Source organism: Ovis aries, chromosome 12, assembly GCF_016772045.2.
Source record: "Ovis aries strain OAR_USU_Benz2616 breed Rambouillet chromosome 12, ARS-UI_Ramb_v3.0, whole genome shotgun sequence".
NCBI classification, from domain to species: domain Eukaryota; kingdom Metazoa; phylum Chordata; class Mammalia; order Artiodactyla; family Bovidae; genus Ovis; species Ovis aries.
In genome coordinates, this window is record NC_056065.1 from 33,889,060 (window position 1) to 33,901,906 (window position 12,847).

Here is a 12,847-nt window from a genome sequence, read left to right on the forward strand (position 1 = left end):
AATATTCAGGGTTAATTTCCTTCAAGATTGATTGGTTGGATCACCTTACTGTCCAAGGGACTCTTAAGAGTCTTCTCCAACACCACAGGTCAAAAGCATCAATTTTTCAGTGCTCAGTCTTCTTCATGGTCCAACTCTCACATCCATACATGACCACTGGAAAAACCATAGCTTTGATTATATGGACCTTTGTCCGCAAAGTAATGTCTATGCTTTTGAATATGCTGTCTAGGTTTGTCATGGCTTTTTTTTCCAAGGAGCAAACATCTTTTAATTTCATGGCTGCAGTCACCATCCGTAGTGATTTTGGAGCCCAAGAAAATAAAATCTGCCACTGTTTTCTTCCCCCACCACCATCTGTTTGCCATAAAGTGATGGGACCAGATGCCATGATCTTAGTTTTTTGAATGTTGAGTTTTAAGCCAACTTTTTCACTCTACTCTTTCACTTTCATCAAAAGGCTCTTTAGTTCCTCTTGGCCTTCTGCCATTAGGGTGGTGTCATCTGCATACCTGAGGTTATTGATATTTGTCCCAGCAATCTTGACTCCAGCTTGTGATTCATCCAGCCCAGCATTTCACATGATGTACTCTACATATAAGTTAAATAAGCAGGGTGATGATATACAGCCTTGACATACTCCTTTCTGAATTTTGAACCAGTTGACTGTTCCATGTCTGGTCCTGACTGTTGCTTCTTGACCTGCATACAGTACCCACTATATAGCTGACATGCTGCTGTCTCTAGGATTCTGAGAAAATATTTAATTATATTATCTCGGGTTAGAGGGTCTTCTGTACAAAATTAATGTGAATATCATTATATTATTTTAAATCTCTAAAAGTTTTTTGCTTCTATGTATAATTATAGAGAAATGAATAAAATGAGCGAAATGTTTAATCTTTATTTCTGTCGTAAAATTAGTGGCTTTGAAGGAAAGATTTGTGAGCAAAGGAGATAATTATTTTTCATGCAGTGAAACACGACACAACTTAAAACTATGCTTTAAAAGAGTATTTAATATAGTAAAACATGATTTTGTTCAAAAAGCAGGATGTAAAACTGTATAAAGAATACTATAAATATTATCAGATCTATATAGGTAGATGTGGTATAGGAAAGAACCAGAAGAAAATATTGATGACAGTTATATCTCAGTGGGACCCTGGTGATTTATTTTCTTTTTAATATTAAATAACTAACAGGAAATGTTTTGTTATTATATGAGTGATGAGTATCATTTAAATATCAAGTAAAGAGTTTAAATAATTTTTTAAACCTTCACAAAGGAAAAAAAATTACAAGGTTTACATTTGGATTAGTAGGGTGTATTTATAATGATCCCTTTAATGTTTGAAAATAAACTACTGTAGGCAGGTGAATTTGAATGATGAACATGTATTAAGCAGCATTTAGTAGAGATGAAACTTTGATACATCAAAGTATGGCACCTAGACTGGGAGCATCAACATCCGCATGGAAACTTGTTATAAATGCATGTTTGTGGGCCCCACCCCAGACCTAATGAATCAAAAACTCTGGAAGTGGGGCTCATCAATGAATGTTTTAATAAGCCCTCTAGGTAATTTAGATGCATGCTTAAGTTTGAAAAATACTGCTTTGAATTCTGAGTACTGATCTAGATCAGTTTCTTAATTTTATCCTAGAAAACTTCCAGCTCACATTTCTTTTCTCTCTTTTTGTCTTATTTCTTCCTGCTCTTGTGTCTCTATCTCTCGGCCTTTCTCTAGACCTAGTTGTATTTTTTGTTGTATGTTTTGTTTGTTCATATCTTTACCTTGTTTCCCCAAAATATTTGAGGCAGCTTACAGAGATGCATATTAGTACAATATACTAACAATGACACTCATTTAGTGCTCTTTATTTTGGGGGCACTGTTCCAAGTACTTACATCAGTTCAATTCAGTCGCTCAGTCGTGTCCCACTCTTTGCGACCCCATGAATCGCAGCACGCCGGGCCTCCCTGTCCATCACCAACTCCCGGAGTTCACTCAGACTCACGTCCATCAAGTCAGTGATGCCATCCACCCATCTCATCCTCGGTCGTCCCCTTCTCCTCCTGCCCCCAATCCCTCCCAGCATCAGAGTCTTTTCCAATGAGTCAACTCTTTGCATGAGGTGGACAAAGTACTGGAGTTTCAGCTTCAGCATTCTTCCTTCCAAAGAAATCCCAGGGCTGATCTCCTTCAGAATGGACTGGTTGGATCTCCTTGCAGTCCAAGGGACTCTCAAGAGTCTTCTCCAACCCCACAGTTCAAAAGCATCAATTCTTCGGCACTCAGCCTTCTTCACAGTCCAACTCTCACATCCATACATGACCACAGGAAAAACCATAGCCTTGACTAGACGGACCTTAGTCGGCAAAGTAATGTCTCTGCTTTTGAATATGCTATCTAGGTTGCTCATAACTGTTCTTCCAAGGAGTAACCGTCTTTTAATTTCATGGGTGCGGTCACCATCTGCAGTGATTTTGGAGCCCCAAAACATAAAGTCTGACACTGTTTCCACTGTTTCCCCATCTATTTCCCATGAAGTGATGGGACTGGATGCCGTGATCTTCGTTTTCTGAATGTTGAGCTTTAAGCCAACTTTTTCACTCTCCTCTTTCACTTTCATCAAGAGGCTTTTTAGTTCCTCTGCACTTTCTGACATAAGGGTGGTGTCATCTGCATATCTGAGGTTATTGATATTTCTCCCAGCAATCTGGATTCCAGCTTGTGTTTCTTCCAGTCCAGCGTTTCTCATGATGTACTCTGCATAGAAGTTAAATAAGCAGGGTGACAATATACAGCCTTGACGCACTCCTTTTCCTATTTGAAACCAGTCTGTTGTTCCATGTCCTGTGGCTTCCTGACCTGCATACAGATTTCTCAAGGGGCAGGTCAGGTGGTCTGGTATTCCCATCTCTCTCAGAATTTTCCACAGTTTGTGGTGATCCACACAGTCAAAGGCTTTGGCATAGTCAAGAAAGCAGAAATAGATGTTTTTCTGGAACACTCTTGCTTTTTCCATGTTCCAGCAGATGTTCGCAATTTGATCTCTGTTCCTCTGCCTTTTCTAAAACCAGCTTGAACATCAGGAAGTTCATGGTTCACATATTGTTGAAGCCTGGCTTGGAGAATTTTGAGCATTACTTTACTAGCGTGTGAGATGAGTGCAATTGTGTGGTAGTTTGAGCATTCTTTGGCATTGCCTTTCTTTGGGATTGGAATGAAAACTGACCTTTTGCAGTCCTGTGGCCACTGCTGAGTTTTCCAAATTTGCTGGCATATTGAGTGCAGCACTTTCACAGCATCATCTTTCAGGATTTGAAACAGCTCAACTGGAATGCTGTCACCTCCACTAGCTTTGTTGATAGTGATGCTTTCTAAGGCCCGCTTGACTTCACATTCCAGGATGTCTGGCTCTAGATGAGTGATCACACCATCGTGATTATCCGGGTCATGAAGATCTTTTTGTAGAGTTCTTCTGTGTATTCTTGCCACCTCTTCTTAGTACCTTCTGCTTCTGTTAGGTCCATACCATTTCTGTCCTTTATCTTATTTAATTTAATTTTTAATAACAACCATATAAGGCAGTTGTTGTTATTATTATTATGCCCATTTTACAGACAAAGAATCTAAAGCATAAAGACTAAATACTTGCCCAAGGTCATACAACTATTAAGTGGCAGAATCCAAGCAATCTTTTTCTTAAGTCTGAGCCTTCAACAAGTTTACAGTGCTGCTTCTTAAAAATAAGATTAGTGAAGATTCAAGGATGAATGCCAAGTAAAGGAGCAAGGATGAATGCATAATCTGTTCTGCAGAATTTTGCAGAGTTGATAAGCTTGGCCTGTAGATTTGCCTCTAGATCCCAAACAGTGTGAAAAAGAACGAGCTGCAAGATTTACAGTCACCAAAATGTGGAAATGAACTGATTTTCTTTTAGGAAGGTCACTGAAAGAAATCTCATGTTGCTCTCCATTTGCATGGTGATTTTCATTTCATTCATTCACTCTGTATTTGTTTATACAGTAACTACCTCTTTTTTTTTTTTTTTTTCTTATAAACAATTGAGTCGTATTTATTGTCTGGATATTATTTCTTTTTTTTTTTTTAGTTTTTTAGTTTTTTATTTTTTAAATTTTAAAAACTTTAATTCTTACATGCATTCCCAAACATGACACCCCCTCCCACCTCCCTCCCCATAACATCCTTCTGGGTCATCCCCATGCACCAGCCCCAAGCATGCTGCATCCTGCGTCAGACATAGACTGGCAATTCAATTCACATGATAGTATACATGTTAGAATGTCATTCTCCCAAATCATCCCACCCTCTCCCTCTCCCTCTGAGTCCAAAAGACCGTTATACACATCTGTGTCTCTTTCCCTGTCTTGCATACAGGGTCGTCATTGCCATCTTCCTAAATTCCATATATATGTGTTAGTATACTGTATTGGTGTTTTTCTTTCTGGCTTACTTCACTCTGTATAATCGGCTCCAGATTCATCCATCTCATCAGAACTGATTCAAATGAATTCTTTTTAACAGCTGAGTAATACTCCATTGTGTATATGTACCACAGCTTTCTTATCCATTCATCTGCTGATGGACATCTAGGTTGTTTCCATGTCCTGGCTATTATAAACAGTGCTGCGATGAACATTGGGGTACATGTGTCTCTTTCAATTCTGGTTTCCTCGGTGTGTATGCCCAGAAGTGGGATTGCTGGGTCATAAGGTAGTTCTATTTGCAATTTTTTAAGGAATCTCCACACTGTTCTCCATAGTGGCTGTACTAGTTTGCATTCCCACCAACAGTGTAGGAGGGTTCCCTTTTCTCCACACCCTCTCCAGCATTTATTGCTTGCAGATTTTTGGATCGCAGCCATTCTGACTGGTGTGAAGTGGTACCTCATTGTGGTTTTGATTTGCATTTCTCTAATAATGAGTGATGTTGAGCATCTTTTCATGTGTTTGTTAGCCATCCGTATGTCTTCTTTGGAGAAATGTCTATTTAGTTCTTTGGCCCATTTTTTGATAGGGTCGTTTATTTTTCTGGGGTTGAGCTGCATAAGTTGCTTGTATATTTTTGAGATTAGTTGTTTGTCAGTTGCTTCATTTGCTATTATTTTCTCCCATTCAGAAGGCTGTCTTTTCACCTTGCTTATATTTTCCTTTGTTGTGCAGGAAGCTTTTAATTTTAATTAGATCCCATTTGTTTATTTTTGCTTTTATTTCCAGAATTCTGGGAGGTGGATCATAGAGGATCCTGCTGTGATTTATGTCTGAGAGTGTTTTGCCTATGTTCTCCTCTAGGAGTTTTATAGTTTCTGATCTTACATTTAGATCTTTAATCCATTTTGAGTTTATTTTTGTGTGCGGTGTTAGAAAGTGATCTAGTTTCATTCTTTTACAAGTGGTTGACCAGTTTTCCCAGCACCACTTGTTAAAGAGATTGTCTTTACTCCATTGTATATTCTTGCCTCCTTTGTCAAAGATAAGGTGTCCATATGTGTGTGGATTTATCTCTGGGCTTTCTATTTTGTTCCATTGATCTGTATGTCTGTCTTTGTGCCAGTACCATACTGTCTTGATGACTGTGGCTTTGTAGTAGAGCCTGAAGTCAGGCAAGTTGATTCCTCCAGTTCCATTCTTCTTTCTCAAGATTGCTTTGGCTATTCGAGGTTTTTTGTATTTCCATACAAATCTTGAAATTATTTGTTCTAGTTCTGTGAAAAATGTGGCTGGTAGCTTGATAGGGATTGCATTGAATTTGTAAATTGCTTTGGGTAGTATACTCATTTTCACTATATTGATTCTTCCAATCCATGAACATGGTATATTTCTCCATCTATTAGTGTCCTCTTTGATTTCTTTCATCAGTGTTTTATAGTTTTCTATATATAGGTCTTTAGTTTCTTTAGGTAGATATATTCCTAAGAATTTTATTCTTTTCGTTGCAATGGTGAATGGAATTGTTTCCTTAATTTCTTTTTCTACTTTCTCATTATTCGTGTATAGGAATGCAAGGGATTTCTGTGTGTTGATTTTATATCCTGCAACTTTACTATATTCATTGATTAGCTCTAGTAATTTTCTGGTGGAGTCTTTAGGGTTTTCCATGTAGAGGATCATGTCATCTGCAAACAGTGAGAGTTTTACTTCTTCTTTTCCAATTTGGATTCCTTTTATTTCTTTTTCTTCTCTGATTGCTGTGGCCAAAACTTCCAGAACTATGTTGAATAGTAGCGGTGAAAGTGGACACCCTTGTCTTGTTCCTGACTTTAGGGGAAATGCTTTCAATTTTTCACCATTGAGGATAATGTTTGCTGTGGGTTTGTCATAGATAGCTTTTATTATGTTGAGGTATGTTCCTTCTATTCCTGCTTTCTGGAGAGTTTTTATCATAAATGGATGTTGAATTTTGTCAAAGGCCTTCTCTGCATCTATGAGCACCTTCTATTTGTTAGGCTCTTCTCTTTTTGCTCGTAGATGGAAGGAATAAAACAACCCATGCCCTAGAGATACCCAGAGCGTGTGGTTAAAGAACAATGGTATATCTTACTTGTGCTTTCTCCCATTTTATCCCTGAATGTGCAGTAGAAAATAATGACAGGCACAAATGGACTTGGAACAGGTTCTGTGAGATGAGACCTGAGGGAGGGTTAGAAAACACTAGAAAGAAACAACCATTTGAACTGATAGTGCCTGGTCACAGAAACATCATTATTTCCAAACTGCATCTTTCTGTGTAATCTGTAACCTGAGGCTGCCCCTGGACAAACTGGACACTGTACTTTAGAAGATTCCATGATTCTTTAGAGACCATGTGGCTGCAGGGATGAAGGGTAGGAGGGTGGTAGGAGGAAACAAAGCCGGCTGGTCTCACCAAAAGTCTGAAATCTATGTGCGTGTGCATGTGTATCTGTGCATATATGTGTCCCATTGGTAAGAGAGTGCTCCTGGCTGCCTGGTCAAAGGTCACTCTTGCTCCTTCTGAAAATACTCCCTAGAAGTTATAAATGCAGTTTGCATAGTGGTGATAACAGGGAACAGAAAATAATTATTGAGCCACCTTGGGTTTCATTTTTAATTTGCAGTAATGGGTCTTACAGTCATCTTTTCTGGACTGCTTTTGATTAGAAAGAAAAAGAGCACATTCATTTGGAAGTCTTGATGTAGCACCTGAATTATTTAATAGATTCTAACATATTTAGCAAGGGTTTGAAAGCTTTGTTAAGGAATAAGCATAAAGGTCTGAGACATTTCACCCAGAGAGTAGTGCTTCTCTGGCAGTAACAAAACTAACTCTTCCCCAAAGGGTTTTGCATGGAACTTTTAAAGAAGCTGTCACAGCCTGAGGTTCCTAAGCCAAAGCTGCTCCCCTTACTTTTCTTTATCGTCTTTCTCTCTTGCAGTCCCAGCAGAAGTGCATCGTCATCTTTGCGCTGGTGTGCTGCTTTGCCATTCTCGTTGCATTGATATTTTCAGCTGTGGATATCATGGGAGAGGATGAAGATGGACTATCAGAAAAAAATTGTCAAAATAAATGTCGGTAAGAGGTAACAAACAGAAATTTAAAAATTCTCTTTTAGGGAGTGGGTGAGAAAATCAGAGGGGGTCTTGGACAGTGAGAGAAAAATATCATAAACACACATGAGCACCTAACTGCCTATTGGGTTAAGCTGAGGCATGAGTCGCTGTCCACTGGTGATTTTATGTTTATTTAGACTAAGGGAATAAAAATGAGTCATACTTTAATTCACTTTACAGTTTGGGCATATTCTGTACAGAAGTGTGGTTGACAAAATGAAATTTTGCAACAACCTGCGTTTCTGGAGACCTCTGTGTATGAGGTTTTGATTTGTTCTATAATAAGCTCAGCAGTAATGAAAGCCTCAACAGACTGAGGACGCCGTGCTAGCTGTTGTTGATCAGAAGTTAAATACAACATCTCAGGGAAAATTCCAACTTAAAATTAGGGATCAAATAAATAAGCGTATCTATGAGAAGACATGCGCCTCCTCAGTCTGTCCCCGTTTAGCACAAAGTATTTTTTCATCCAGAAATTACAACAGCTTTAGTGTTACATATCTGTATTGTTTTTCTTCAGGTACACTAAATAACATTTCCCTAGGGTCACTTCTGACTGCAGAGCCATCACAGCCTGGTTTTATCCTCATAAATCTCCTCATCCAACTCCTCCCTAGGTGCTAGTTTGTTTTTTGAGGTTCGTAGGAGGGTGTAAAAAAGTACCAAGAAGGGGCAGGGAAACAAGACGTTTATTTTTAGGTTTGTGTGCTGCAGAGTCGAAGTGAGGCCATAAAATTACATGGTTATTGTGAATTAGTGCTTATAATGAATTTTGAATATTATTTTTTCCCTTTGAAAAGCATTAGTCAAAGCGCCCCTCTTTTCTAGCTTAAAATCAACCACAGCCTAGAAATGTATATGCAAGGTTTTATCCTAGATATTTTGCTTTGAGGGTTGACTGTCTGACAGGAAAAAAACATCTGGATAAGACAATAGAAATTTGGGTTTGTTTTTTTTTAACCCATGATACATTATAGTTTAATTACCAGGCAACAGTACTGTATAGAGCAAAGGGTACAAGAGAGAAATCAGTATACATTTTAGGTTATTCCTTCATGCTAGATAGATGTTCCTAAATATGTCTACTTCCCAGACTGAATTTGGGAGGAAAATTATATTGGGGTTATCAGGAAAGCAATAGAAAAACAATAGAGCATCATTATCTTCCTCCTGAAAACTCTACGTCACTACCTTGTGCTAATCCTGTTACATGACACATATAAGCATACTGTGGGCGGGGGGCCAATGACTCATACTTATTCACTGGGGTGGCTCGCCCCTCTCTCTCACCTCACTTGTAATGAAGACTGCTGAGTACTTTAAATGGCAAACTCCAGAATCTAGAAGGAAACTTTGTAAAGGTCAAACTGTAATAACTTCCTTAAGACAAAATACCCAGGACCTTTTAACAAACGTTACGAGGTATGTGTTTTTTTACAACAAAAAAGGGGAAACCTTCAAATTATGCCTGTTTTCACTTGGAGAAATCTATTATAAAATTTAATCTAATTTTAATTTTCAACTCATACAACTGGAATTTGACCTGGTTATTTTTTCCATCTTAATCAGTAACTAAATCCTGATGACTCAGTATTGCTTCTCCCTTCATCTAGAATGTAATCTTCTATTTACCAACCAGTTTTCTGCTTTCTTTTCCTTGGGTAGCTGCAATTATCACCTTGATCTCTAGGTTGCATGTGCTAAGTTGTTTCATTCATGTCCAATTCTTTACTACCCTGTGGAGTATAGCCCACCAGGCTCCTCTGTCCATGGGATTCTCCAGGCAAGAATACTGGAGTGGGTTGCCATTTCCTCTTCTAGGGGATTTTCCCAACCCAGGTGTCAAATCCAAGCCTCTTATATCTCCTGCATTGGCAGGCAGGTTCTTTACCACTGGTGGCACCTGGGAAGCCCTGCAACTCTTTTCCAGAACTTGCAGCCCCTCCAGATCTTCCTTCTTCTACAATCGCTTCTCCTGTGTCTTGCATTTCTTTCCTCCTGCATTCTCAGCCATGTCACTTTTGTATATCTGCCTAGATTATATCTGGCTTCCTCCTGTCCTCATCCTGAGAAGCTTCTGCTTTTTCTCCTCTCTTCAGAGCACAGGGTGGAGGCAAGGCAACTGCAATTTCCTAAACCCCAATCCAATCCCAGTCTCCAGTAGGACAGTCCATTTCCCCACCATCAGTCATTCTCATTTTAATTTGATGAACTTTTCTTATGTCAGTCACTATCTCCTTATCACTATAGGCAACATTACCTTCCAACTTCCAAGACTCCCTCCTTTTGTACCTGGCTAATAGACCTTCTGGGCTGGGACGGTGGCTCAGCAGTAAAGAATCTGCCTGCAATGCAGGAGATGTGGGTTTGATCCCTGAATCAGGAAGATCCCCTGAAGAATCAAATGGCAACCCACTCCAGTATTCTTGCCTGGGAAATCCCATGGACAGAAGAGCCTGTCCGGCTACAGTCCATGGGGTCGCAAAATAGTCGGACATGACCGAGTGACTAAACAACAACAATAGGCCTTCCAACCACCAGTCTCATCTCTCACCAGGGCCATCATCGTTAGTAACTGTAAAGTTTATTTCCAGTACCCTAGCTTTACTGTATTTAACCACTTCAAGTCAATAAATTTAGTATCCACTTTGCCTTGGCACCTGCCAGCAAACTAGACCTCCCAAGTAGCCTAATGTACTGAAAGACCATGGACTTTAAAATTTGAAAGATTTGGATTCAAATTTACATCCTGCCACTTACTGACTGTGTAAACTTGGGCAAGATATGTAATTTATGTTATTCACCTTTTTGCATAGCAACAAAGGACTGAACAAGGAGTCGCAACATAGTTCATGAGACAGTCATGGTGATTGTGGTCCGAAGTGCAGTGGGAAAGTCAGAGGAGGTTTAGGGGAGTGGCCTGGCAGAGTAGAAAGAGGAAACCTGGCCTTGGATGCCACTCTACTCCTGATGGGTTATGAAAACGGTTTTAGTTTTATTTCCCTTAAAATGGTAGATTAAACAAAATCTCTCCCACAAGGTTTTATGAGGCTTCAGTAAATTGTATAAATCTACAACCAAGCCACAGGAAACTCATAACAAGCAATATATAAATGTAAGCCCCCTCCCTGTCCCTTCCTAAGCATACAGAATCCCCCCTCTCTATTCGCAACTAGCTTCCTATTCCCCTGCACCTTCACACTCATCCTGAATCTACTGTTCATCTTGATTTTAGTAGTCTTTGATACTGTGGAGGTAAACAAAGAGAATGAACATATGAGAATGAGTGATGTAAACGTGAGAACCGAGCTATTGATTCAGAGCTTGCTGTGGCAAGGCAGTTCACCTCGGTCACTTGTGTTTCAGCAGAGACTCAGAGGCAGGCGGCGGAGGGGGAAAGCTTCATAGTGCTGTGCCCTGTGGGCCTGGGAGAGCTGGAGGCAGGCTAGCTAGAAGCAGGCATCCTACGTGATGGGTTAGGGGTACATATTTGTTTTCTCTGGTTGGTTCTAAATTGGAAGTAGGGACAAAAATTAGGGAAGATGGCAGTTATTAATTAAGTTATGGCTATCTTGATTTCAGAAGTTATTGTTTAGTTTCCTGGATTATTATTAGAGATAGCAATCCTCTTTCCTGCAGAAAGAGCAATCCTCTTTCCTACTTAGAGCAGGCTGACTTCCTGGGCTGGGTATTGTAGATAAGAAGTTGGTTTCCTGGGCAGGTTGCTGTAGGTTATGAGGTCAGAGTTCTACCATATATATATCTATATATATATATCTCCATATATATATATATATACACACACACACATACATATATATATATAAATATATATGTGGACTGGCCATTACTGATTTGCATATTCAATCTCCCATTTCCCTAAACCTCCTCCTATACTACCAGCCCCTTCTGGTTTCATTTTGTTTTTATCCATTTCTTAGACCGTGACCAGTGTGTCTTGGATACTTACTGTAGCATCCTGTACTCTTACTTGCCTCCTTGGATCTTGTGCCTCAACCATGCTGCTAGTTCTTAAACTGGTTGACTCCTAGTCCCACCCATCCTGTTCTCAGGGCATCCTCAGCCATTGCTCACCCCCGCCAGCAGCTTGCAGAGAGTGAGTTCCTTGTTCTTCAGTCCTAGGTTCCTCCAGGCAGGGATGCCCCGGGTAAAAGAAGTAACATTGTTTGGAGATGCACCCACGGAGTCTGCTGGTGCTGATGTAGACTAGGAGGGAAAACTGCCAATCTGCAGAAGCCCTAGCATACCAGTCTTAACTTAGCCCTTCTCTACAAAGTTCTAGTCCTCCTCTCATGACCTTTTCCTGTCATTAACCTTTCCAGCCTCAAGGTGATACTGAGGAAGTCACATGATGCTCAGCTTCCAGTTACCTTTTACTCACTCACATAGTTTTCTTTTTATGTTCTTCTCCTTATATGGGCTTCCCTGATAGCTCAGATGGTAAAGAATCTGCCTGCAATGTGGGAGACCAGGGTTCAGTTCCTGGTCAAGAAGATCACTGGAGAATGGAATGGCAACCCACTCCAGTATTCTTGCCTGGAGAATCCCATGGACGGAGGAGCCTGGCAGGCTATAGTCCGTGGAGTTGCAAAGAGTTGGACACAACTGAGCAACTAATGCTTTCACTCGCAAACTTTTCTTTTTATGTTCTTCTCCTTATGGTGTCATTATCCTAAAGAGTGCTGCTTGCTCAGTGCAACCTTTGCTGAGATCTCATTACCTTTGTAATTAAGCTCCCTCTGTGTTTGTAGCTTCCTCACTCCTGAAAGTTGAAAGAATACAAGACATCCTACAGTCTGTCAGCAGCTTCTCACTGTTTTGACAGCCCCTTTCCAAGGTCTCTTCACCCAGTGTACTCTTTTCTATATATATTACTTTAATTCATTTTATCTCTACTAGCTAGCCTAGATACCTTTCTGTCCTCTGAAAGATTCCCGCTCTAAGTTATACTGCCCAGTCAACATGTCTTTCTTTGTTGAGTCTTTTATATGTCTCCCTAAAACATGTATCTCCCAATAAATAATATCCAGTTTGTGATTTATTATTTCCTGACTTATTTTATTTCTCTTCTTCTTTTTATTAGTTAGCTTCTATAATACTGTTCTAATAGTAGAATAATGATACCCTCGATTATAGTTTTCCATATGAGTCAATAAAATAACTGCTCTAAACACATCTTCCATAGTGTATTTCAGCCAACCTCAGTTTTCATGCCCAGAAACAAGG

At 39.7% G+C, this 12,847-nt stretch overlaps 1 protein-coding gene across 6 annotated transcripts in view; it reads left to right on the forward strand.

The window, feature by feature from the left end:
- The window catches only part of PLD5 (phospholipase D family member 5), a 413,113-nt gene that overhangs the window by 178,518 nt on the left and 221,748 nt on the right, over positions 1 to 12,847 (forward strand). For 5 of the 6 annotated variants that reach the window (XM_042257200.2, XM_042257199.2, XM_060396074.1 and 2 more), the window contains exon 2: positions 7,426 to 7,562. In XM_042257200.2, coding sequence (XP_042113134.1) covers positions 7,426 to 7,562 — 137 coding nt within the window. Of the gene's footprint in view, positions 1 to 7,425; positions 7,570 to 12,847 lie in introns of all 6 variants that reach the window. The other variant, XM_042257201.2, reaches the window with a different exon arrangement.